This window comes from Typopeltis vanoorti, chromosome 14, assembly GCF_054136105.1.
Source record: "Typopeltis vanoorti isolate ZY-2024b chromosome 14, IOZ_Tvanoo_1.0, whole genome shotgun sequence".
NCBI lineage: Eukaryota > Metazoa > Arthropoda > Arachnida > Uropygi > Thelyphonidae > Typopeltis > Typopeltis vanoorti.
Window position 1 is genome coordinate 99,461,440 of NC_143562.1, and position 24,395 is coordinate 99,485,834.

Sequence of the window (24,395 nt, forward strand, 5' to 3'; positions counted from 1 at the left end):
TGTTTCATTGCACTGCTCATTAAAATAATACGAATCTTAGCGGGAACCCTATGTAGTAAGAATAAAAACCTTGGCCTAAAATCAGCTTATGATAACTTAATACAGTTGAAGGTTGATTTATCTAAATTGCTCTTGCAATTCAGAATATGGAGTGGTGCAGTATAATATAAATTTTCTTCATATTCGATTGATATATCAGCCTACAACTAGTTAAATACTAAAGAGAGAGAATTGTAAGATGATAAAACGTGATTGAGAAGAAGTTACAATCCAACACTATCAAAGATTAGCTCTGTTCCCACACTTAAATTCTAGTGATGACAAATTTCTTTTTAATTTCTTAATTTTTAACTTCATTTTAACACTGATGCCAGTCAGTGTTGAAATGAAGTTAAAAGAAGTTAAATGAAGGTAAAATATTTCACCTTCTATTTTACTCAGAACTCTCATATCTGTTATTTTTGTTCCTGGTTAAATGTTTTATTTCAAGCAAATATCTCAGATCCATGAGTTAAAGTTGGATTGAACACTGTCTTGTGTACTTCAGTGCTTTGGCTACCAAATGAATTTATTTAACTAGCTCCTCACTGTCTAGCTTTGTTGACCCCATAAACAAAGCTAGTATGGGAAAGCTGGCTGAATTACACTGGCCAACAAAAAAAATTTTTTTTTCTGCTGATTATGATCTGACACTTGTTTTTTACTAATTTGGGTGCGCTGATTTCAAATATCAAACCCATTTTTCTCTATCACGTCAGGTTTTTCCTCTATGGCATTTTTTTTTGCTAATTTGTAAGTTTTTGATAGTTTTAAGGAGGCAGTACTATTTAAAGGATCAAAAAAAAATCGATTTTTTAATATTATTTTCTGAAAGTATGTACTTTTAAAAATCTGTTCCTAACTTTTTATCAAGAAATTCGAAAAATTCCCGAAAATATAGCCTATTATTCAAAGTGGTGCACAGATCAGAATCAGAGCACTCACTGTGCTCGCTTGTTAGATGGAATAAATGCGTAAGAACCTGCAACTGCACGTACTGGTGCTTTGAATGCGAGAGAGGCCGATAACCGACCTAATACATTTAGGCGATGACAACTGCCTAAAACAAATGAATGCTACATGCGTCATAGCAGATGAAGAATGATCGAAATCAGTCAATCGTTAATCGATTGTGAAAGTATGATGAACGCTTATAACGTTTCAATAAATTCTCTGTTTTTTTGTCTCTTTCGTATTTATTCGTTTACTAACAAGCGAGAGTGGTGAGCGCTCCGATTCTGATCGGCGCACCGCTTTGAATAATAGGCTATATCTTTGGGAATTTTTCGAATTTCTTGATAAAATGTTAGGAACAGATTTTTAAAAGTACATACTTTCAGAAAATAATATTAAAAAATCGATTTTTTTGATCCTCTAAATAGTACTGCCTCCTTAAAACTATCAAAAACTTACAAATTTGCAAAAAGAAAATGCCATAGAGGAAAAACCTGACGTGATAGAGAAAAATGGGTTTGATATTTGAAATCAGCACAACCAAATTAGTAAAAAAACAAGTCTCATATAAAAGTCAGCAAAAATTGTGTTGGACTGTGTTGTCTATTACCAAATTTAATTTGCAGTCTCCACCTAATATTGTGCTTAAAATAGGTGAAGTATTTTACTACTTCTGTAGGTTCTCCATTATATCCAATGCTGTTGGATGTTTTCTATATTCCTGCCTTTTTCATTGTTTTTGTCTTCTTGTTTGCAGAAGATTTGGCATGAATATCAGTCAGTATTATTCTATTCAGTTAATAAGTGGCTTAGACTTATAATCCATGGTACTTACAGGCTCTTAAGTCTCCCATGGCCTGCTCAGATTGCCTTTTGTAACCACAATTTTAGGACATACTAGACTTATTTGTAAATATATTTTATGTCAATTACTTGTGTTCTCTTGGCCTGGTTGTATAATGAAAAACCCAATTTTCTGGGAAAACCTTGCTGCCTCCATATGAGACAGCTAATTCACCTCCCATTGAAAAGTCTTGAAGCTTTTTCATCCTAGGCAGGATTCAAACACAGGTCCTTCCATGCCAAAGAGCTTTGTCAAAACCAACCGAAGCTCCTCTCCTGAAGACTTATACCAGATTTATTTTGGGGTATGTCATCTACATAGAGTAAAATATCCAAGTTGAATATTTCCAATTTTGATGTAAGGTTTAATGCCACATTCCTTAATAATGCGATTAACCTAGATGGTGAACATCTGTAGAAATCAGATTCTCTTTTGTCTTATTTTATATCAAACTGTACCTAACTATATATCAAAATATTTTCCTGTACCTCTTTCCATTTTAACTTAGTGATCTAAAGCTTAAGTATTAGCTATATATTACTCTGCATAATGTCCTATTTTATGTTGTAGAATTTTGAGCATCTTTTTCTTTGCACCTTTGTGCGATTTTCAGATCTGCAAAACTTAAATACAAATCCTCGTGTCATTCCCATGATTTTTGTTTGTCTTAAAAGTACACATCTTGACAGTGTCAATTTGTCATAAACCCACCTAGTTATTTCCTTAGTTTCTCTTCGTGTATTCTTTCTTTCCTGTACCTCTTTCCATTTTAACTTAGTGATCTAAAGCTTAAGTATTAGCTATATATTACTCTGCATAATGTCCTATTTTATGTTGTAGCATTTTGAGCATCTTTTTCTTTGCACCTTTGTGCGATTTTTAGATCTGCAAAACTTAAATACAAATCCTCGTGTCATTCCCATGATTTTTGTTTGTCTTAAAAGTACACATCTCGACAGTGTCAATTTGTCATAAACCCACCTAGTTATTTCCTTAGTTTCTCTTCGACAATTTTTATTTGTCTCTTCTCAAGTATGCTTGCACATATCTCACTTGGTGCACTCAAGAAAGAAATTCTTCTGAAATTCTCATATTAGTTTATTTTCCATTTTATGAATGAGTATTATGAGAGGTCTACCACATTATGCAGTCTAGTCCTGCAAAACTTTTATGCAACCACAAATGAAAAATTCTTGATTATTATCTATCTACTCCTGCTTCCTTTCCACATTTCCAGGTATCTGATGACTTTGAAGAACATGAGTATTCATATATACTTCTGATTGCATTCTCCTGAAGATTTTCTACTACTATTCTGTCAGTTTTTCTATCACACTATTTAATAATCTTACAATTAATTAATCCAGGCATCCAGAATATATATATATATATATATCCTTTTTTATTTCACCTCCATCATCTCTGATTCCTTTTGCAATAATCCTTTCTATATACATATTTTTAAACTGATTCAGTGCTCTCCAGAACGTTTGCAACATTTCATGATATTTATCTTTTATATTCTTAGAGAAGTCTTCCCATGGTTTAGCTAATTTTACACAAATAGCTCTTTTGATTACCCCCCCCCCCTAAATATTTTTTCATAGCACCTGCCGATTTACTTGTCAGGAGTGCTTCTATAGCTCAGTCAGTACTGACATTGCTCTTTGGAAAGAAGTGAATTAGAATCCTATTTTGGGATGCAAATAATCTTTATAAAGGTTTTTCAACTGGAGGTGAGTTATCTGGTCTCATATGGAGATCACAGGGTTTCCCCCCCCCCCCCCATCTGGAAACTTGGGTTTTCATTCCACAAAACAGAAAAACTGGCCAGAAGAACAAACACACACACACACACACACAGAGAGAGAGAAATAATATGCTGTCATCATAAATCCAGAACTGCATTACCTGGAACTTTGATATGATTTCATCTTTTATAGGACTGCATCTTTAAATTTCTTGAATCCACTATGGTGTACTGATTTTTCTATCCTAACTTCACCACATGCTTCCCTGATTGAGTCAGTCAATGTTTTCTTCAAATTTCACCATTGAGACTCTGAGGTCTGTCTTATTTTCAAACTTTCATTTTTTTCTTCAGTCTTATTTCGTGCATATGAGTTTACTGTTCACCTCTGAAGGCTACTCAATTGTTTCTTTTTAAAACTTTTGTACATATTTTACTTTTAATATAATATTCATTATATTATATTAAATTAATCCAGGTAAATTAAATTATCTTGCTGAAAACTGAATGATTGCTTACTATTTCAAGTCACCTGTGTGTGTTCTAATATTCTGAATCCATACGATATTGTCACCAACAATAATATATGTCAGTAAGACTTTATATTTTGTGTGTTTTCTACATGTGAAGTTATGAGCATCTTTATTCTTTCTTTCATGTTACATGATGATCAGCATTATTATTAATTCATTATTAATAATTATGGAGAGACACTACTGTGTTATATGTGAGGCACCTGTTTGTGGTGGAGTGGGACTTCCCAGTAATAGTACTGGCACTTTTCATTCTTTTTTTTTTTATTTCCTTTCCTTTCCATATTCTTTGCTCTACTTCTCCTGAGTATTTTTTTTTTACTATCCTATATTCCAGACTACCATCACTGGGATCCAATGCCTTGCTATCATGTTTGCCATACAGCGTGACTTGTGGAATCCAGAAAGGGGGGATCCTGGTTGTCTTGCACCAATTTGGCCTCTGCTTTAGCAAGGTGGGCAGTCCTGGATGGCCCGGCCAGGATCATTCAGCTAGTGAACTTGCCTGCAAGGTCAAGGGTGTTGCAGTAAATCTCCTTCCCCATGGTTGGGCGAAGAGCCAAAGCTTGCTGTGGTGCTCATATAGCATTTATGGTAATCCTGGCATTCCACTCCCAAGTTTAGTAATTGCTTGCTGGATATGGGCATCCATGTGTGTGTCTCTGTGGTAGGTGGGAAGCTCTGATGCCAAACAAAAAAAATCACTCAAGCATGAATTCTTCATCCTCAATTGTTTCACGGACCCTAACAAAGCCCCAATCAAGTAGTGATACTGGTATAGATGTACCAGTTTTTCTAATTATCCATGCTACAGGTGAAAAATCAACAGAGAAAATTCAGAAGTGTATAGAAGGACTGGAAAGTTCTCCGAAAACAGTTAAGAAACTACATTCTGGCAATGTTCTTGTAGAAATGTCATGTAAACAACATTCCAAAAAAAACTACTCAGAGCAACATCAATGGGTGGAATACCCATAATAGTTACACCCCATAAAACACTCAAACCTTGCTCTGACTAACAGTCTTTGTAAGATCTTGGAAAAAATGGTAAATGCAAGGCTTCTGTGATACTTATAAAAATAATAAACTTCTTTCCAACACACAATGTGGCTTTTGTAGATAGACTCCGATCAACCTTGGATCATTTGGTCTATTTAGAAACATATATAAGAGATGCCTTCTTGAAATGAAAACATGTGGTTTCAGTATTCTTCAGCATGGAAAAAGCCTATGATACAGCTTGAAATAATTTTGCTTCTTATGTAAGTAAGATAGTTGAGCTAGACTCTCATTATGAAGTTAAAAAAAGGATCAGTTCAACAGAGTTGAATGCCAGGTCTTTCACATCCCTCCAGAATGTAAATATTTTAATAGTTTTTCAATGAAGGTAATTTAGCCAGCCTTGTATTTTTGTTCCCTCACATACCCAAGATGTACAAAACTTATAGCACATCATTGCCAGATGTATGAGTGCAAGCAAGTATTGAGAAAGAAAAAATCCGTTGACATTTTTCTTAAAGAGCTGGAGGTTAAAGTTGTTGGAAACATTATGAGGAAGACTTCTAGATGACTGAAGTAGATGGAATAAATGAGGAAGACGAGAAGCAGGTTTGATGTGTTTGTAGTTGCATTGTAAAGGAATGTTGGGTAGCTGCTGCTCTTGTTTTAACAGACCCAACAGAAAGCAGAGAGACATTTTTTTTTGCAGTTCATGGAGCAGTGATCCTGGAAGTGCATAGATAAAGATATCCTCGATGTATGGAGTAATTACTTCAAAAAATTGGTAAATGAAACTATTAGTGACAGCACAGTGGTAAAAAACACTGACCAGGCATGCAATCAGAAATACCATACTTATCCATACTCGAAATAGAAAAAAGCCATCAAAGGCCTGAAATGTGGAAAGATAGCTGGAGTAGATGATATTCGACCAGAAATGCTCAAGGAAGTAATTATAAAAGTCTTACAGTAGCTGCACTGTATAGTTCAGAAGGCCTGGGCAGAGGAGTGAATTCCAGATGATTGGAGTAGAGCTCTCATAGTACCCATATAAACAAAGAGAAATAAAACTGAATGTGAGAATTATAGAGGTATTTCTATACTGAGTGTTCCTGGTAAGATATATGCGAGTATACTTGAGAAAGTTGAGAAGGATTGTGGAAGGAAAGCTTGGTGAAGATCAAGCTGCATTCAGGCTAAATAGAGGCCGTCAGGATCACATTTTCACTTTACGACAAATAGTTCAGAAATCATAGGAATATAACAAAAATCTGTATTTAAGTTTTGTAGATCTGAAAAAGGCATATGACAAGGTGCCAAGAGAGAAGCTATTCAAAACACTACAGTTGTATGGTGTCAGTGGCGCATTATATCAAGCAATACTTAGTCTTTATTTGAGTTGTAAGTCAGCAGTTAGAATTGAAGGATGTATAGGAAGATGGTTTAATGTTAAATGTGGTGTCAGACAAAGATGAACATTATTCCCTCTGTTATTCATTATCTATATGGATCGCATTATGAAGGAAAGGGTATTAAACCCAATATCAAAATTGGAGATGTTAATGTCAGCTCTTTGCTTTATGCGGATGATGTTATACTTCTAAATAAATCTGCTAGAATCTGAAAGATTTTCTGACTAAATTGAATAACTGTTGTAATAGATATGGTTTTAAGGTCTGCAATAACAAGACAATGAAAATAGGCAGAAGCATTGAAAATATGAACTGTATTATGAATGGAGAACCTATAGAATAAGTAAAACATTTCATCTACTTAGGCGTGATTTTTAGTGAAAGTGGTAAATTAAATATGGTAATACACAACAGAATCAATAAAGCTGGTATGATAGGAAGTCTGAATAAATAGGAACCTCATGAATAAGTATGAAATAAATAAATTTATATGGAATAAGAGAGAAATTAGTAAAAACGCTAAATTAGTTGTATACAAGACAGTGTTCAAACCGATTTTAACTTATGGATCTGAAATCTGGTTTAGAAATAAAATACTTGACCAAAGAAGACCGCACATATGAGAGTCCTGAGAAAGCTTAGGGGCGTGAACAGATGGCATCAATGACAATATCATATTAAAAATGAGGATATTAGGAAAGGACTTGACATTGTTAGCATCCAGGAATGTGTTAACAGAGCTAATCTTAGGTGTTATATCACTTAAACAGAATGCACAAGGAAAGATTAGCAAAACAAGCATTCTCTGTCAGGTTTGCAGGAAAAACATACAGAGGAAGACCAAGATATAGGTGGATTAATATCAATAAGTGCCTTTGAAAATAGAAATATAAGATCTGATAATGTTGAAGTCTTGACAGATAACAGATTGATTTGGAGGAAATTTGTAGATAGGAAGTTAGTAATGATGCAAATTTTTCATGTAGTACTATCATATGCTGTACACCCTCTGAGGGTACATGTCAGGAATTTGATGATGATGGTAATTAATAATTTAGTATATGTTGTTATTTCCTTAAAAATAATAGTTATGAGTAACCAACATATAAGCCACCAGAAAAATCATTGATAGTCTGGTCAGCTATCTGTGATTGGCTAATGGTGGGGGTTGGTTTCCCTCCTCCCCCCATTTCCAAGGCCTTGCTTGCTCCATTTAAGGAATAAGCAGATTTTTTGATATTTGGTAATTATTAAAATCAAAATGTTTTGTTTTGACATATCCTCTGTTGATTTGGGTCTGATTGACTTGGCTAACATGAAACCCTGAACTGCTTGTTTCATGTTTTATAAATATGAACATCATGTTTTTTCTGCTTCACTATTTAAAATTTTAAGCACTCTGGCTATGCATTTTACTAATTTTAATACATTTCTCAATTATTTTAGATTAAGAACATCTCATTATTCATACAAACTGGGCATCAAAGCTCCAACACCTGAAGTAAGACACTTTTGCTGCTTAAAACTTGATTATTTTAAATTAATTATTTGATATATTTACTGAACTAATTAATTATATTTAAAATTTCGATTGATATCTAAGAAACTCCAATCAGATATTGATTTCAGACTGACTGTTTCTCTTGCAAAGATTAGAATTTACTACCAACAGGGATCACCTGAAATATGATGATTATTACTACTATCTTTTGTTCAATATTTTAACATAATTTGTTTGTAATTTTTTAGTGTAATGAAAACTGTATATTTTATAAAATATGGTAATTGTTAAGAGTGATTTTGACCTCAGATAGTGTTGGCAACTTGCTGAAAAATACATCATAGGAACCACATTCACAATGTTGGTAATAGTAGTAGACTTTGTACTGGCACCATTAAAAAAAGAAAGAAGAATAAGTAAAATTTTGAATAAGGGTTTCTCAAAAGAAATCTATTTTAGAAGGAAGTAACATCTCTGTATTTTCTAATAATTTGTGAAAGATATTAATACGGTTTTTTATGTTAAACATTTTCAGGCTAAAAATATCAGCCCACAACACATTGAAAGCAGTTTCTGAATTTTTATTTATTTTTTTCTTTGGAAATCAAGCATTTACATAAATTGAAAGATATTAAAAAATACTGAGCCTTTAAGAGTTGAAGTCAGATAACTAGCAGGAAACTGCACATAGTTGTACCAATAAGTTATGACTCAACCAACCAACGTTCACTGCAATGATTGAGGAGGGTTTACTGCTGAATTGTTATCATTAAACCAAATTGTATTTTATCTTGATTAGCATTGGACAGACTTAAGATGTTGGAAATTATTTATCTTGCTTTAACAGTATTACACAACACGTAAATAAGATATTTATTAACTGGCTGATATTTCTCTGGCTTTTTAATTAACATTTTTGAATTACAGCTACTTGTCTTGATACACAAGCACCAATGGATATAGGAAACAATTCAAATTGTAATGAATACAAAAAACGTAACTTAGCACCCTCTAACATTGTATAAACAAAAATATAATTTGAAATATAATTAACTCATACCTGTTTTTCTTTGAAAACAAAGCAATAATATATTTTTCCCTTTAGGTTACACAGTGGTCAGCATTCATAGTGAAGAATTTATGGAGAGACAACACACGTATTAGAATAATTACTTATCATTAAGAAAGTAACATTCAACATTTTGTCCTCTGTATTGAGGTCATCATCAGAACATATGTACAGGATACAAGCTACATTACACTACACAAAAGTAAGATGAATCTAAATGTTTGCTAATCATTTACCCTATTCTGACATCTGGTGGGGAAAAAAACAACAACATAACTACATTAAACAATTTCTAAAGTTCTCTAATATTAAGATTTTCTTCTGTTTGGGGTTGTTCTGGATGCTATACAAATTCTTGGAATAATTAATCCATCATTCTTGTTCAGATTTAGATGATGTTTCAGCATTTCACAGCCTTCTTTGAATTTTCTTTCAAACCATGTTTGGGTGCAGTGCAGGGACTTGGTGCCTTTCCAGTCAATTCTGTGACATGTTTGAAGTGCGTGGTCTGACAGGCCTGTTTCACCATACTGGAAGTATTTAATGTGGCGTTTGTGTTCAGCTTTTCTAATCGGATGGTGCATCCTATTTCCCCTATATAAGGTAGGTTATAGGTACATTGAATTTTGTAAACTCCTGGGTAGGCAAGGTATAGAAGAGGAGCTTTGGAAGAACTAAATAAATTTCTTAATTTTGTAGGGAGGTTTGAAGGTTGTGTTAATATTTTAAGTAGGGTTCTATCTATTTTTTCCGAAATGTCCATAATGTATGTTATGGTATGGCATTCTTGTAATCTTTTTTTGCTTTTAATGGCATTTTTATGAAGGATCTTGTGAACTGTTTTTTTTTATTGTAGCCATTTTTTACAAATGCTTGGCTAATAATTTTAAATTCTTGATTCAGAGCCTGTTTGTTGGATTAAATTGTTAGGGCTTGTGTTTGAGGGTGTTTATGACCCCTATTTTTTTTTGTGTTGGATGGTGATATGAATTTTCATGTATGTATTTGCCTGTGCATGTTAGTTGGTGGTAGACTGTGAAGGAGAGGCAGCCAAAGGGAAGATGTGTGAAACATGTCTAGAAAAGGAAGAGAGTTGTTGTTTTCGATCTTGGTGGTGAATTGGATATGGTTGTGTTGTTTGTTCAGGTGTCTTAAGAAAATATTTTTAATGTTTCACAGCCATGCTGCCAAATGGCGAAAATAACATATCTAAGCCAGACTTTGTGCTTTAGACTGCCAGAATCTAGAGCTCTTTGCTTGAAGTCTTCCATGTAAAAGTTAGCTATTGGTGGGGAAAGAAAGTGGTGATTTTAGGGGAAACAGGATGCACTATCCAATTAGAAAAGATGAACACAAATGCCACATTAAATAACTCCAGCATGGTAAAACAGGCCTGTCAGACCACACACTTGAAACATGTCACAGAATTGACTGGAAAGGCACCAAGTCCTTACAGTGCACCAAAACCTGATTTGAAAGAAAATTCAAAGAAACCTGTGAAATGCTGAGACATCATCCAAATCTGAACGAAAATGATGGATTAATACCAATCTTTAACCTGTATAGCATCTAGAACAACCCCAAACAGAAGAAAATCCTAATACAAGAGGACTTTAGAAATTGTTTAATGTAGTCTGTTTTTTTTTTTTTTCCACCAGAGGTCAGGCTAAGGTAAATGATTAATTAATTTGTAAATAAATTAACAAACATTTAGATTACTTTTGTGTAGTGTAGTGTAATGTAATGTAGCTTGTATTTGTATCCTGTATATATATATATATATATATATATATATTTTCCATTTACATGATGACCTCAATACAGAGATCTAAACAGTGAATGTTACTTTCTTAATGATAAGTAAAGTAATTATTCTAAGACATGTGTTGTGTCTCCATAAATTCTTCACTATGAAAGCAATAATAATAATAATTTGTATTCAACTTTTCTTAAGCATAATAATATTTCTTCTGTTATGTCTTTTTTAACATATCAATTCCTTTTCTATTTCTTTGGAACACAAAGATAACTTTAAAGTTTCCTTTTTCTTCTGGAAACTTCTTCCTTATCCTTGAGCAAAAAATTCATCTCTTTGTTCAAAATGTATAACCAGAACAAGTTTGCTGCTTAACATATAAAAAGGAACTATCCATTAATTTGGGAAGCAGCATATAATTCTTCTTAGTAGTTTTATTTACACTTCAACTTAGTTTCGTTTGAAAGAAATGCATCTGTTAATTTTGTTTCTCTCATAACATTTTCCCACCTTTTTGACTTTAAAAAATATTATTTCCTTTACACTGTATTTCTTCCCTAAACTTCCAACTTTCAGAATTTATTCTGTTCTAATCAACAGCAGTTCTCTTTTTCTCCTTTCATAATATCAACTTTTCCTATTGAATATACAAACTTTGTGCAAGTGCACTACTACATTCAGTTGTCTATAACACTGCATTGAAATGAAAACAAAATCATTGTTTGTTGTGAAAACAAGGCTACAGTTGTTTACTGACATGAAAAGCTCATTGGGAAGTTCAGTATTTTCTTCTCCCAATTTTTTTTTAAGTCACAGAAATAAAACTAAATTTGAGGTAAGACCTTTGCAGTTAAAGTTTGTGACAGCCATAACTATTATATAAAGTTTTTTTATACAAAACATTACTTTAGAGATTACTGATTACAAGAAATCATGCATTAGCATTTAGTGGAATATTTGCATGTATCATAAAACTAAAACTTATTCTTTCCTTTTTAATTATTTATTTATTTTTAATATCAGCCATCACTAAAAATATTTAAAAAAATGTAAGATAATCATATTGCAGATACACTAGTAAGTTAGTGTGTTCTCTCAGAGAATATAGAGAAAATTGCTGGAATGCTAAGTTATCTGTAAAAGATCATTTAAACAAGAGACACAGGAAATTTTGGAAAGAAATATAAATGTCACGGTGGCCAGTGCTTTTTTTGGAAGTTACTAAATAAACTTAGAAATTGAGAAAGGAGTAAAAGGGTACCCACAGATGGAATCAAAGATCAAAGATCATGGGACAATCAAAGATTGTCCCATAGTGATTTAAAATCTAAAGATTTTATATCACTATGGGACAATCTTACGGGACATACTTTTCACGGGTGTACAATAGCGATAAATGGGTATTTTAGACCATTCATCCTGTAGGTATGTTCTGAGGTCCTGAACTGTTGTGGAGCAGATGTCCCTTGACTTCACTCGACACTCCATCCTACATATGTTCATTAGGGTTGAGATCAGGGTTCTGTGGAGACGGTCAAGTTTGGTGATTTCACGTCCACAAACCTCTGAGTTACACAAGCAGCCTTATGACATGGTGCATTATCTTGCTGGAAGCGACAGTGGTCAATTCTGTAGAAACACCACAAAGTAGGAATCATTGCATTGTCCAGAATGTTCAAATACCTCTTGGAGTTCAATGTTCGTGGCACCACAAACAGAGGTCTGAAGCTGAAACAGGGAAAACAGAACATGACTGTACCATCACACCATCACCTCTGAATTTCAGAGTTGGAGTTACACACTCTAGTAGAAGTTGTTCACTGACATCTGCCACGCTCGCATTCGTCCATCTACTCGGTAGAGGATGTAGCATGATTCTTTGCTCCATAACACAGCTTTCCAAGCTTTTTGCATCCCACTGTATACCCTTTTTGAACCCCAGAAGATGACAGTGCATGTTGGTTCGGGTAATGTGGAGCTTGCATGTTGCAGTCCGATCATGGATACCCATGTTGTGAGCCAGGTTCACGAATGTTTATGTGCAGATTCATGTTCTAGTATGCCCAGAACTTCGCATTTAACATGTCAGCCAGCGACTTGCAGTTTTTACATATTATCCTTTGTATCACCCTACGGTCATGTTGGGTGAGTATGGTGGGTCATCTGCTGTGGGTAGCACTTGCAGTTGACTCCCTGTGTATTGATCTCAATATGGTATCATGATTGTAAACCTGGGATGGCCCAATTTGTTAACAATTTGCCAAACAGATAGTCCTGCATCATGGCATCCTATCTCGCCTCTTTCAAACTCCGTCATTTCCCTTCTTGAGCTGTTTCACTCGGACACTGTTGCACGGACTTGAGAGCGTCATATTCCTCCAATTTATACCATCTGGCACGATCCACCTTGCTCATGGGGATTTCCACTGATGTTTTCTCAAGCAGTGCATATGTTATGTAGCTGTGTGTAGCACTTTTAGAGGGGGTAGAGGGATATTTTATTCAGTCAGTATATGCGTTTTGTGTATTTTATGTGTTTGACAGAATCTGGGAAAGATTATATAAAAAAATCTTTTTTTTGAGACCAGAGAGAGGGGAAAAAGAGTCACTGATAGTGAATGAGTTGCAAGCTAAAACTCATAAAGAGTTTAGAGCTAGAAGAAGATAGTGAATGAGCAGGTGGTGTATGAGGAATTGAGTAAACTTGATGTTAAGAAGGCTGTAGTATATCACGTGCATCATGCAGAAATGTTTCAAGAAGTTAACAACAGCTTTAACTTTTATTTATAACATGAGACAGATTTCCTCAAGTTTCAAAGGAGTATCCTTTGATAGATTTCTACATCACAAACTAGTAATTAAACTGGAACTGATCGGTTGAATACTAGATTAGTACACTGGATTGGAGAATAGCTGTCTGATAGTTATCAGCTAGTTCAGTATGCGGGCACGATATCCCAGAAGGGGAAAGCCACTAGTGGTGTGCCCCAAGGGTCTGTTTGTTTGCCATCGCTGTGTTATTTGTATGTAAATGATATTGGAATGGTCTTGAATGGTGACATAGTTATTTGCAGGTGATGCAAAGTTGGGAAGAACTATGAGGAGTACAATGGATGTTATAGCCTTGAAAGTGGACCCAAATAGACTTTCTGACATGGGTGGATGAATGGAGTAGGTTCAATGCAGCAAAGTGTAAGGCTTTAAAGTTTTGGAAGACCAGATGGAATGCAGAGTAAAAGATTTGTAGGTGATATCTATCTTAGAGAAGGTGGAAGAGATGAGAGATCTGGAATGTTGGTTGATATGACTTGAAATTTTGGAGACATTTTTGCTAAAATTGTGGGGACAACACAGCTCATTATAGAAGTAAGGATATTACGAATCCATTTTATGAAGTTTTGATCAGAACTACTGTGCACAGATTTGGTCACCGGGTTTTCAAAAGAATCAAGAGATGTTGGAATTGATTCAGAGGCAATTGACTAAAGTGGTTTCTGGTCTCTGGAATGCAGACTATCAAGAGGGATTGAGAGAATGCAAATTGCAGTCTATTGGATAGAAGGACAGGTGTGTGTGGGTGGGTGGGGGGGGCATGATGTTTTTTATAGATTGGGTAGTGACCAGTGAGGAAACAAGAAGTCATTCCTGGAAGCTGTATAAAAATGGTGTGAACAATTGGGTGAGGAGTACAGTTTTTTGCATGGAAAGTTTTGAGTGGTTTGAATGCTTTGCCCTGAAGTGTGGTGAGTGTGGAGACAATGAATACATTGAAGTCACATTATGATGACCAGTGTATGATGGAGGTTATCCTGTGACAAGTCATTGACTCCAGAGATGTATAATAATAATAATACAAGCACACCCTGATCATACGACATGTTAGGTTACAGACCACCATCATGTGATGAATTTTGTCGTATAATATAGTGATCACAGCCTTCATTATCACTTGTAAAATGCATGTAACAGTTAAAAAGGATTTCAAGCAGTCATGTATGTGTGCAAATTACATAAATAAAACATTTGTTTACATCAGTTACACAAAAGAAAAATTTAGAATAATTTTTGCAAATATAAAAGTTATTCTAAATGGCTTTGCTTAAGAGAATATGCCAAACACTTTGGACATTAACCTAAAACATTAAAAGTTTTTCCATTTCGTCAATGAGATTGTCACGTTTATGGATAACTGTAGTATTCAATATTGTAGCACTTTTCACTTTATCTTTGTTGTTAACAACTATAACAGCAGTAGTGTGAGGTAAGTTTAGCCTGAGGCCTCTCACAGTGTTTGATATGCCATCATCACTAAATTTAATAATTTCAATCTTAGTATGTGATGTAACAGGTTTATGCATCTTCTTCTTTTCAGAAAGCAACAGTATTCTTATTTTGAATTCTATCTGCTATCATTAACAACATTAAATAAAACAATAGTTATAAACAGTTTATAATTTACAGCAAACACCAAAGCACAAACAGATGTAGCGAGCAACGGACATCGTAAACAAACAGTCATAAAAACTGCACATCGGTTGATTCGCAGCTATGTCTTGTTGCTAAAACGTTCGTTTGAGCAAATGCAGTGTCATATAAATGGACACTGGTCATAACTGAAAAGAATCATGTAAGCAGATTGTCATAAAATGAAGTGTGGTAGGCAGGTATTACTATAATAATAGGAAGAAGAATATAATATTCTTCCTATTATTCCTGGAAGTACTAGTCTTGGAGCCAATAAATGCTTTTGTTATTATTTAAATTAAAATATAATCACTGAAGGTTTTTGGTCACATCAATTTAAAAAAAGAAAAAAAAAATAGTAATTAACATTTTTGGTGTAATGACTTTCTCACAAGCAAACAAAAGAAGTTAGCTGTTATAAGATTTTCAAAGAACGGGAAATATTTATCAGAAAAAAACTGTAAACTAAAAAGTAGTTTCACTTGAATATAAATATACAAGTCTGTTTCTAATGGAAAGCCGTTGCTTTCCTGAACTGTTTATTAACATACTTGCTTTCAATCAAATGGAGAATAACAACTCCTCTCCCATCCAAAATAAAAATAAAAAAATCATAATTTCTTTTGTACTGTCCCCAAAATAATAATTATTACTAATTAATTAATACATTTAAAAAATGCATTGTAAATTTAAATTTTGTAAAAATTGTAAATTTAAAGCTCAGTGCAACTCAAAATGCCCATAATTAAAAAAAATTACAGTAAGCACAATAATGGCACCCACTCTGCTATGAAAATTTCACTTAACTCCTTTGTTAGCTTCTAAAGAGCTAGAGGAGAAAATAATAAAAGATTGCCAATAATTTTAAAGGTAACTGAAATGATAAATGATGATCAATGAATCACAGGAGTATTGACTGTTGCTACATTAGAGCTGCGTGACTTTTTGTTCCCTTTATTTATGTATCAAGCAGTTAGTTGTGGTTTTCTTTTCTCCCCTCCCTCCTACCCCAAGCTCTCAGTATAAACAAATTCATTTTTGCTGCAGCAAATGGAATTGTGAATAGATTTATGATAGAAGTGTGGATGAATGAGTGTATCTCATCCATTATGCTGACTTGAGTAACATTCTTTTCCGATCTTTTTACAAATGAAGTTCTAGTTTAACAATTATAATTTTATTAACACACAAGCCCAGCATGGTTGGCCGAGTTGTTAGCGTACCTGCTCTCCATCCAAAAGACTGCTGGTTCAAATCCCACCATGGGCATGGATGTATGTGATTGTCTGTGAAAATCTGTGTTAATCTGTGAAGGTGGTGTAGTATGCGGTAGCTGGCGTTTGTGTAGATGATGGTAGTTGTGGTTGGTGGAGACAGAGAGTTCTAGAGTAGGTGTCCTCCCTCGATGAGTCTTTGAGCTCCCTGGAGGTGTCATGCAGTAATAATAATATATTTAGAAAAATGAAAATTAGTGTTATTATGTATGATCTCTGTTTATGAGCACATTTTTAGCCGGCCTGTTTGGCTGAGTGGTTAGCGTATCTGGGAATAGACCCCACAGCCAAAAGGCTGTAGGGTCTAGTCCCACTGTGGACATGGATGTTTGTTCTTGTCTGTGAAAATACTAGTGGTGGTGGTCGGCAGTAGATGGTGTTGGTGTAGATGATGAAAGTAGTTGTATTTGGTGGATTTGAGTTGTGGAGACGAAGAGTTGTAGAGTAGGTGCCCTCCCTCGATGAGTCCAGACTCCCTGGAGGTGTCTTATAATAATAATAAAAAACTACAAACAAAAGTTGCTTGGTGAACAAATCATGTTCATCCTTTCTTCCAAATTATTTCACTAACTTGTATTATATCACATGTAATGCCATCAGAAACTTCAACTGTTATAATAGAAACATTTTCCTGTCAAGACTAAGAGATATATTGATGTGTAGAGGTAGGAATGCTATGGTTGGGCCAGTGTCAGAAGGACAGCAGTGGCATGATATTTTATGGAAATTGTCACATTGAAAGAAAGCGCATATCTATGAACTTGAGAAGGGCAGCAGTAACCAAACTATGCTATTGACATGCACTTTGTCTCTAAAATGTCTTAATTTGTATAATCTTGCATATTGCAACCAATGGGGAAAAATATTGCTGATTTTAGGTACGTTGCTTAAAAGCATACCAATGGGTGCACTAAATTAATCATAACCAAGCAAGTTGTTTACAGTAATCACTCTAGGAAAATGTTAGTGTAATTTTTTCCATTCAGCTGAAATGATCGCAGATTGTTCCAGAAAGTTGGCACTTGAATGAATCCATATGATCTATCATGCTTTTTTTGGGGGGGGGGGGGAGATGACAAATGTAGAATTATGGCGCTTTTTAAAAAAAACAATGAAATATGTCACAACCCAAGAAATTGTATAATAAATATTTCCCTGCTATTGGTCACTTCTGCATCAGCAAAGTCAACCTGTAAAATCTATCATATTGTCCTTAAACAACTGTGTTTCATAGTTGAATTTAGCACTAATAATCTCAATTCATTTTCCTGAAATACCACTGATATTGATGTGTCATTTTCCCATATAGTTGCAATATGTAGATCTATGAATGCAAAGAATATGATTGCAATGCTAAAGCTGTTGAGAGTTATTTATTGAATGGGGAAAGAGAGATTTTTCAAATGGTAAAACTAGGGTAAATGACAAGACTTATTATTATTATAAAAACCTCAGTCATGGAGTCAAAGACTCATCGTGGGAGGTCCACTGTTATACACACAGTTTATCATACCATGCCTTAAATATATTCACTGTCTCTGCGCTCACCACACTCTCGGGCAATGCATTCCATGCAAAAAACCTGCTCCTCACACCCTCCTTATACAGCTTCCAGGGATGACCTGTTGTTCTCCTACTATCTTCATCCATTCTGTGCAAAACCTCCCTGACATTAATCTGGTACAAACCTCTTAACAGCTTTTGTGTCTCAATCATATTCCCCTCCTCCTTCTATCCACCAATTTCTGCAAGTTGCATTTTGTCAATCTGTCTTCATACTCTACATTCCAGAGACCAGAAACCACCTTAGTCAATTGCCTCTGAACTTTTTCCAACACATCTTCATCTTTTTGAAAACCAGGTGACCAGATCTGTGCACAATAATCCATATGTGACCTGATCAAAGCTTTATACAAAGGAACCATAACATCCTTGCTTCTACAAGTCAGTGTCCTCCACATCATTCCCATTATCTGCTGTGTTATCTCCACAATTTTAGTAACACGTCCTCAGAATTTTAGGTCCTTGTCTACAGTCACTCCCAGATCACTCTGTCATCTCCTCTACCTCTTCCCAGATATGTCCACCGATTGTGTACTTTACATCCCGTCTCTGCTTCCCAAATTTCAAACTCTTACACTTTGAGACATTGAATTGACATCCCCACTCATTTACCCATTCAGCCAGTGTATTCAAGTCCTCTTGCAAAGCTACAGCATCCACTCTACTCCTGACAGCTCTCCCAAACTTTGTATCATCTACAAACAGCTGCATATCGCCATTCAGACCTCTCCAAATATCATTTACATACAAATTAAACAGCAATGGACCAAAAACAGACCCTTGAGGTACACCACTAGTAACTTTCCTCTTCTGGGATATTGCTCCTCCATAGACAACTTGCTGATACCTATCAGACAGCCAATCTCCAATCCAGCGAACTAATCTGCTGTTCAGCCCCATCCGTTCCAATTTAATTACCAGCTTGTCATGTGGCAATTTTCAAAATGCCTTTGCAAAATCTAATATATAGTTATATTAGATTATATTATATTATATACAAAATCTAATACACCCTTATCCAATGCATTTGTCACTGTATTATAAAAAGTAAGCAGATTGCTAAAGACCTAGGGGCATTCCTAGAAGTTGCACAAGATAGTGCTGAATAAGTACAATAACCTCTTTTTATTATATTACTTAAGTGATGTGTAAATGGAATTAGAGTGTGAATAGATTTACAATAGATGTGTTGACGAATTTGTGGACACTAAGGAGCAGGATGACCAACTTTAGAAATTCACAAATTCTGACGTAATAGTTTCTTACTAATATATCTGTATGGAGGTCGCACTGCATTAATATTCAGCTATCATGATAAATACCTATGCACTCCGTGTGATTCTGCACTGGTATTCAAAAATCTAATCAGAATTGTTTGTCATTCAATAATGTGTGATAATTTGGATAAGGCATTTGATAGGATACCACATAAAAGGCTCTTGCATAAACTGGTGAATATGGGATTGAAGTACTCTTGGATAAGTAGGTGGCAGATGGATAGGTATCAGAAAGTGGTGTATAGTGAGTTTGAATCTACCAGAGTTAAGGTGACCAGTGGTGTACCCCATTAAACAACACTGGTCCAAAGGTCTTTGGACCAGTGTTGTTTAATCTATATATTAATGACAATAGGAAGGGTCTAACTGGAGATGTGCAATTGACACCATATGACATTCTGTATGACATCGTATAGAAGAAAAGTTTATTGTATAAAACTACCAAAATAATCAACTGCCAAAAAAACTTTAAAATTACTATAACAAATGCTTTCCAATAGGAAATTAAAGGTTCATCTGAATTCACAAAAAAAGCAAAACATTTATCCTACAGCATGGATTGCTGCAAGGATCTGTCCTCACCCCTAACTTTATTCAACCTGTGCACAAGTGGCTTCCAACAGCTAGTCAAAGGTTTATCTATGCTGATCATGTAGCAGTCACCATCCAAGACAGTATACCTTACAAGGCCTTGAGGAAATACTGAGCAAAGATCTGAGCTTGCTGCAAAATTACTTTGAAAGCTAGGGACTATCTCCTAACCCCAGCAAAACAGATGTTTCAGCTTTCTATCTAAATAACTGTGAGGCTCATAGAAAACTAAAAATAAACCTTTGCAACAGGACTCTAATCCATGAAAAAACCCTTCTTAGATTACATACTTTGATATGTTAGACTACAATCATACTTGACTGTAGTCTAACATACCAAAAACCTGGGAAAAAACTAAGATAAAGATATCTGCCAGGAACAACATCATAAACAAGCTCATGTGCACAACTTGAGATTGTAATGTCTCAACTCTTAGAACAGTAGTGCTGGATCTGGTATTCCCAGTGGCAGAGGATTGTTTGCCTAAACTCACCACATGACTCTTGTGGACATAGAGCTTAACCTAACAATGAGAACCATCCCTGGTACCTTAAGATCTGCCCTTCTCCCATGGTTGTCTGTTCTTCCCCACATCATTCCTCCATGCTTCAGAAGAGAAAAAGCTACCATCAAAGAAATAAATAAAATCAGAAATAACATGTACCTTCCTATATATCAAGATATCTCTCCACCTCCAGCTTGCCTCCTTACCTTCAGATCTCCTATCTGGCTTGGGAAATACCAGATGATGGTATGGTCCCCAGGACTAGTGGAAGACTATGGAACATACTACAAATAAGTACCTGATTACAGATCCACCTATCAGATCTCTAGGATTCAAGGTGTCAAGGTGTTCACCTTGACACTTCTGGAGCCAGCTGAACAGATTTAGGGCCGGACAAGGTCACTGTGCCCACTTATTACCTCTTTGGGGAATTTCATAGTCACCCTTTTGATGTGTGGTGCTGTGCAGATTATGCATCATGTCACCGATGACTTTCCCAAGCATTACTTCCCTAGAGGCCTCAGAGACAATCATTTACTCTTCTCCAGATAGCACCATCAGTTGGTTAACTGAACCATCAATCTGTATATAGTTTGGCTCATGAATTTATTGTGTTTTTCCCCATATGCTAAATAAATAAATAAATTCTGTAAAAACACCAATATAGCTAACAATAGAACTTAATTCCATTCTTTGGGATTTCTGGTGATATGTAAACCCTTGATGGTACATCATGAAAGCTATGGAGTTTGGCTAAAGTCCCCTTATCCCAAGAAGTAATGTTATCTAAAATTTTGCTCAGCCTGTTGACTTTTGATTAAGTAGGATCATAGAAAGGTAGTCTGTAAGTAGTCCATTTGTATAATTAGAGAGACAATTTCTCATTGATCATATTCATAAGAATTCGTTTTAAGTCCACCTTCTTTTTATCAACTTTAATAATAACAGGATTATTTAAAGCCAACCTAAGGATATCTAAACATTTTTTTTTTTTTTTTTTTTTTTTGTGATGTTGCTTTAATTATGAGCATTAGTTCTATTTAAAACTTGGGAAGCTTTGAATCCTAAGATACTGGAATTTTGAGAAGGATGGTCATGAATACCTCTGTCTGTATTGATCATGAAAGTATCCCTTTAGCAAGAACTTCAATTTCATCATTAATAAATGGTTAGTTTGAAAGAGATTCTCTTCTTCTTTGGTGCATCAATCCGAAGATTGGTAATTATAGCAGCACATCATAACATCCTGTCTTGTGACCTCCTTTTTATCTCTTCATAATCTTAGCACCAGTTAGCATCATTATGTTATTTATACAATATATGAAATTCTTGGTCTGCCTTGTGACCTCTTTCCTTCTACAGTCCCCTCCATTATTTCTGTAATCAGTCCCCCATGCCTCAAATGGTGTCCAGTTAGGCTTTTTCTTCTCTTATTGATGTGTTTCATTAATGACTGCTCTTAATGAACTATATTTAGAACTTCATTATTTTTCGTTTCTGTCCAACTAATTTTCATCATCTTTCTCCAAATTTCAAATGCCTCCAACTTTTTGATGCCTTGTTTTGTTAGCATCCAGGCCTCACACCCATATAATGCAATGCTCAATATGTGTTTTTACTAGCTTTTTTTTTTGAGCTGGATGCTAAGTCCAGTCCTTTACTGGTAAAAATGTTTCTTCTTTTGTGGATTGATTTTTTGGCTAAGATTATTTATGCTTTAATATCTGATTGGTTTCTTCCATCTTCTGTGATAAGATTTCCAAGATATATAAAAGAGGATACCTGTTGTATTAGGTTATTATTTATTTCCAGGTTTATTTTCATTGGATTTGCTTTACCTGTAATTAATAGTTTTGTTTTCTTCTAATTAATTTTTAGGGCTGTACTGTGTGAAAATTTCTTCCATCTTTGTCAGGGTGGCTTTCAGTTTGTTTTCATTATTAGCTATAACTGTTATATCATTTGTGAACCGTAGCCAGTTAATATCAATTCCATTTATCTTAATTCCTGTTTCTATTAGTTCTTTCAATTTATTTATTGCATCTTCAATGTACAGATTGAACAGTATGGGTGAAAGAGAGCACCTCTATCTTACACCTCTACGTATTTTTGCTATTGCGGTTTTTGTTTTATTGCTGGATGTTTTTATTAGGGCTTCTTGGTACTTGTGAAGATTAAATATGAGCCTTCTATCTCTCCAATTTACCTTTATTGTTTTTAGGAGGTGAAACATTTGGTTCCAGTCAATACTATCGAAGGCTTTCTCCAAGTCAAGAAAGACTATTAGAGTATTTTGATTCTTCTCGAATCTTCTTTTGATAACTGTTCTTAGAGCTAGGATTGCTTCTTTTGTCCCCTACTGTTTCCTGAATCCAGACTGGTCATTGCCAATATATTCTTCAACCTTCTTTGTTAGTCTTTTTTGTATAATTTTGAGTAGTATTTTTGAAGCATGTGATATTAAGCTTATTGTTCGATGATTTTCACACTTGTTTGCATTATTTACTTTAGGAATTGGTATGATAGAGCATTGTGTAAAATCTTTGGGGATGAAAGATTTATTGCCCACTTATTAAGTGGCTAATAATTGTATCCATTTATTGTCTTATTCATTACCTTCCTTGTAATAATTACAATAACATGGAAGCTTGAAATTTACAAGTGATATTTGATGCTATAAGATAATTATGGAAAGTTCTTAGTTAACTAATATCAGTATCATAGGATAATGAAGCCATGTAGGAAAAGAGATTGTAGAGGTTTGTAAATTGATTTAGATCTATAATAAATTTAGTTTAATCTTTTATCCAAGTGTGAGCAAACAAAGTTTACACCTGAAAATATCTTCAGGACTGGGGTAAGGTAGTACAACACCGGTTAACTCGTAGCAAAGGTGGACCAAGCTAACATCACTCCTATTTCAGTATCTCCCATAATGCCAAACACATCTCCTTGTGGATATATATAATGTTATGCATTAAGGGAAGGGCCACTACCCAGACTAGTTTCGACCTTTATTGATGTCTCTCCAGTGGGAGCCAGGCCCAGAAGTGGATATACCAGGCAGAAGCAATGGTGAGGTCATCTTTACCTATAGGAGTTGCCAAAAGGTGTGACACCTTTTTATTAAATTACTCTGGATTTAGAGAAAGATGTTGAAAGTTTATTTTTCACTTGGTTAGAATATAATAAATGTAGTTTAATCCTTTATCCAAGTGGTTGGATAAAGGATTAAGCTAAATTTATTATAGTCTAACCAAGTGAAAAATAAACTTTCAACATGATTTAGATCTGTTTCTCTCTCTCTCTCTCTCTCACACACACACATGCACACACACACACACACACACACACACACACACACAGTATTCAGCTCTATACCACGAAGTTCGCAAGTAATGCAATTGTGATTATGTGAATAAAACAGAATATGAAAACAAAATGCACATCTTTTATAGATCAGTCTACATAAGAAATCATAGATTGTGATCCTACTAACTCACAAAAGAATAAAGTTCATAAATTACTGAAGAAAGTCACTTCCTGGCCTAAAGAAACTGTCAATAAACTCAAGCCTTTTCCTGTAAAAATACCCAGAATAAATGGAATGCCAAAAATTCACAAACAAGATACACTCTTATGCCTAATTGTCGATAGTAAAAACAGCCCTACATACAAACTTGCTGAACATTTGGCCAAAGTATTAGTTCCCCTCACAGGTAATTCTTCCTCTTTTGTTAAAAATTCTGTTCACCTGAAAAGTATATTAAAAAACCATATTTTAAAAAGCTCAAACATAATGATTAACTTTGATATTACTTCACTTTTTACCAATATACTATTAATTGAGACCTTCGAATTGTT

The 24,395-nt window shown here is 34.7% G+C and overlaps 1 protein-coding gene across 2 annotated transcripts in view; it reads left to right on the forward strand.

The window, feature by feature from the left end:
• The window catches only part of LOC150099802 (serine incorporator 5-like), a 293,435-nt gene that overhangs the window by 181,480 nt on the left and 87,560 nt on the right, over window positions 1-24,395 (forward strand). For both annotated transcript variants that reach the window (XM_090404186.1, XM_090404185.1), the window contains exon 10: window positions 7,978-8,032. In XM_090404186.1, the coding sequence (XP_090260312.1) occupies window positions 7,978-8,032 (55 nt within the window). The remainder of the gene's footprint in view (window positions 1-7,977; window positions 8,033-24,395) is intronic.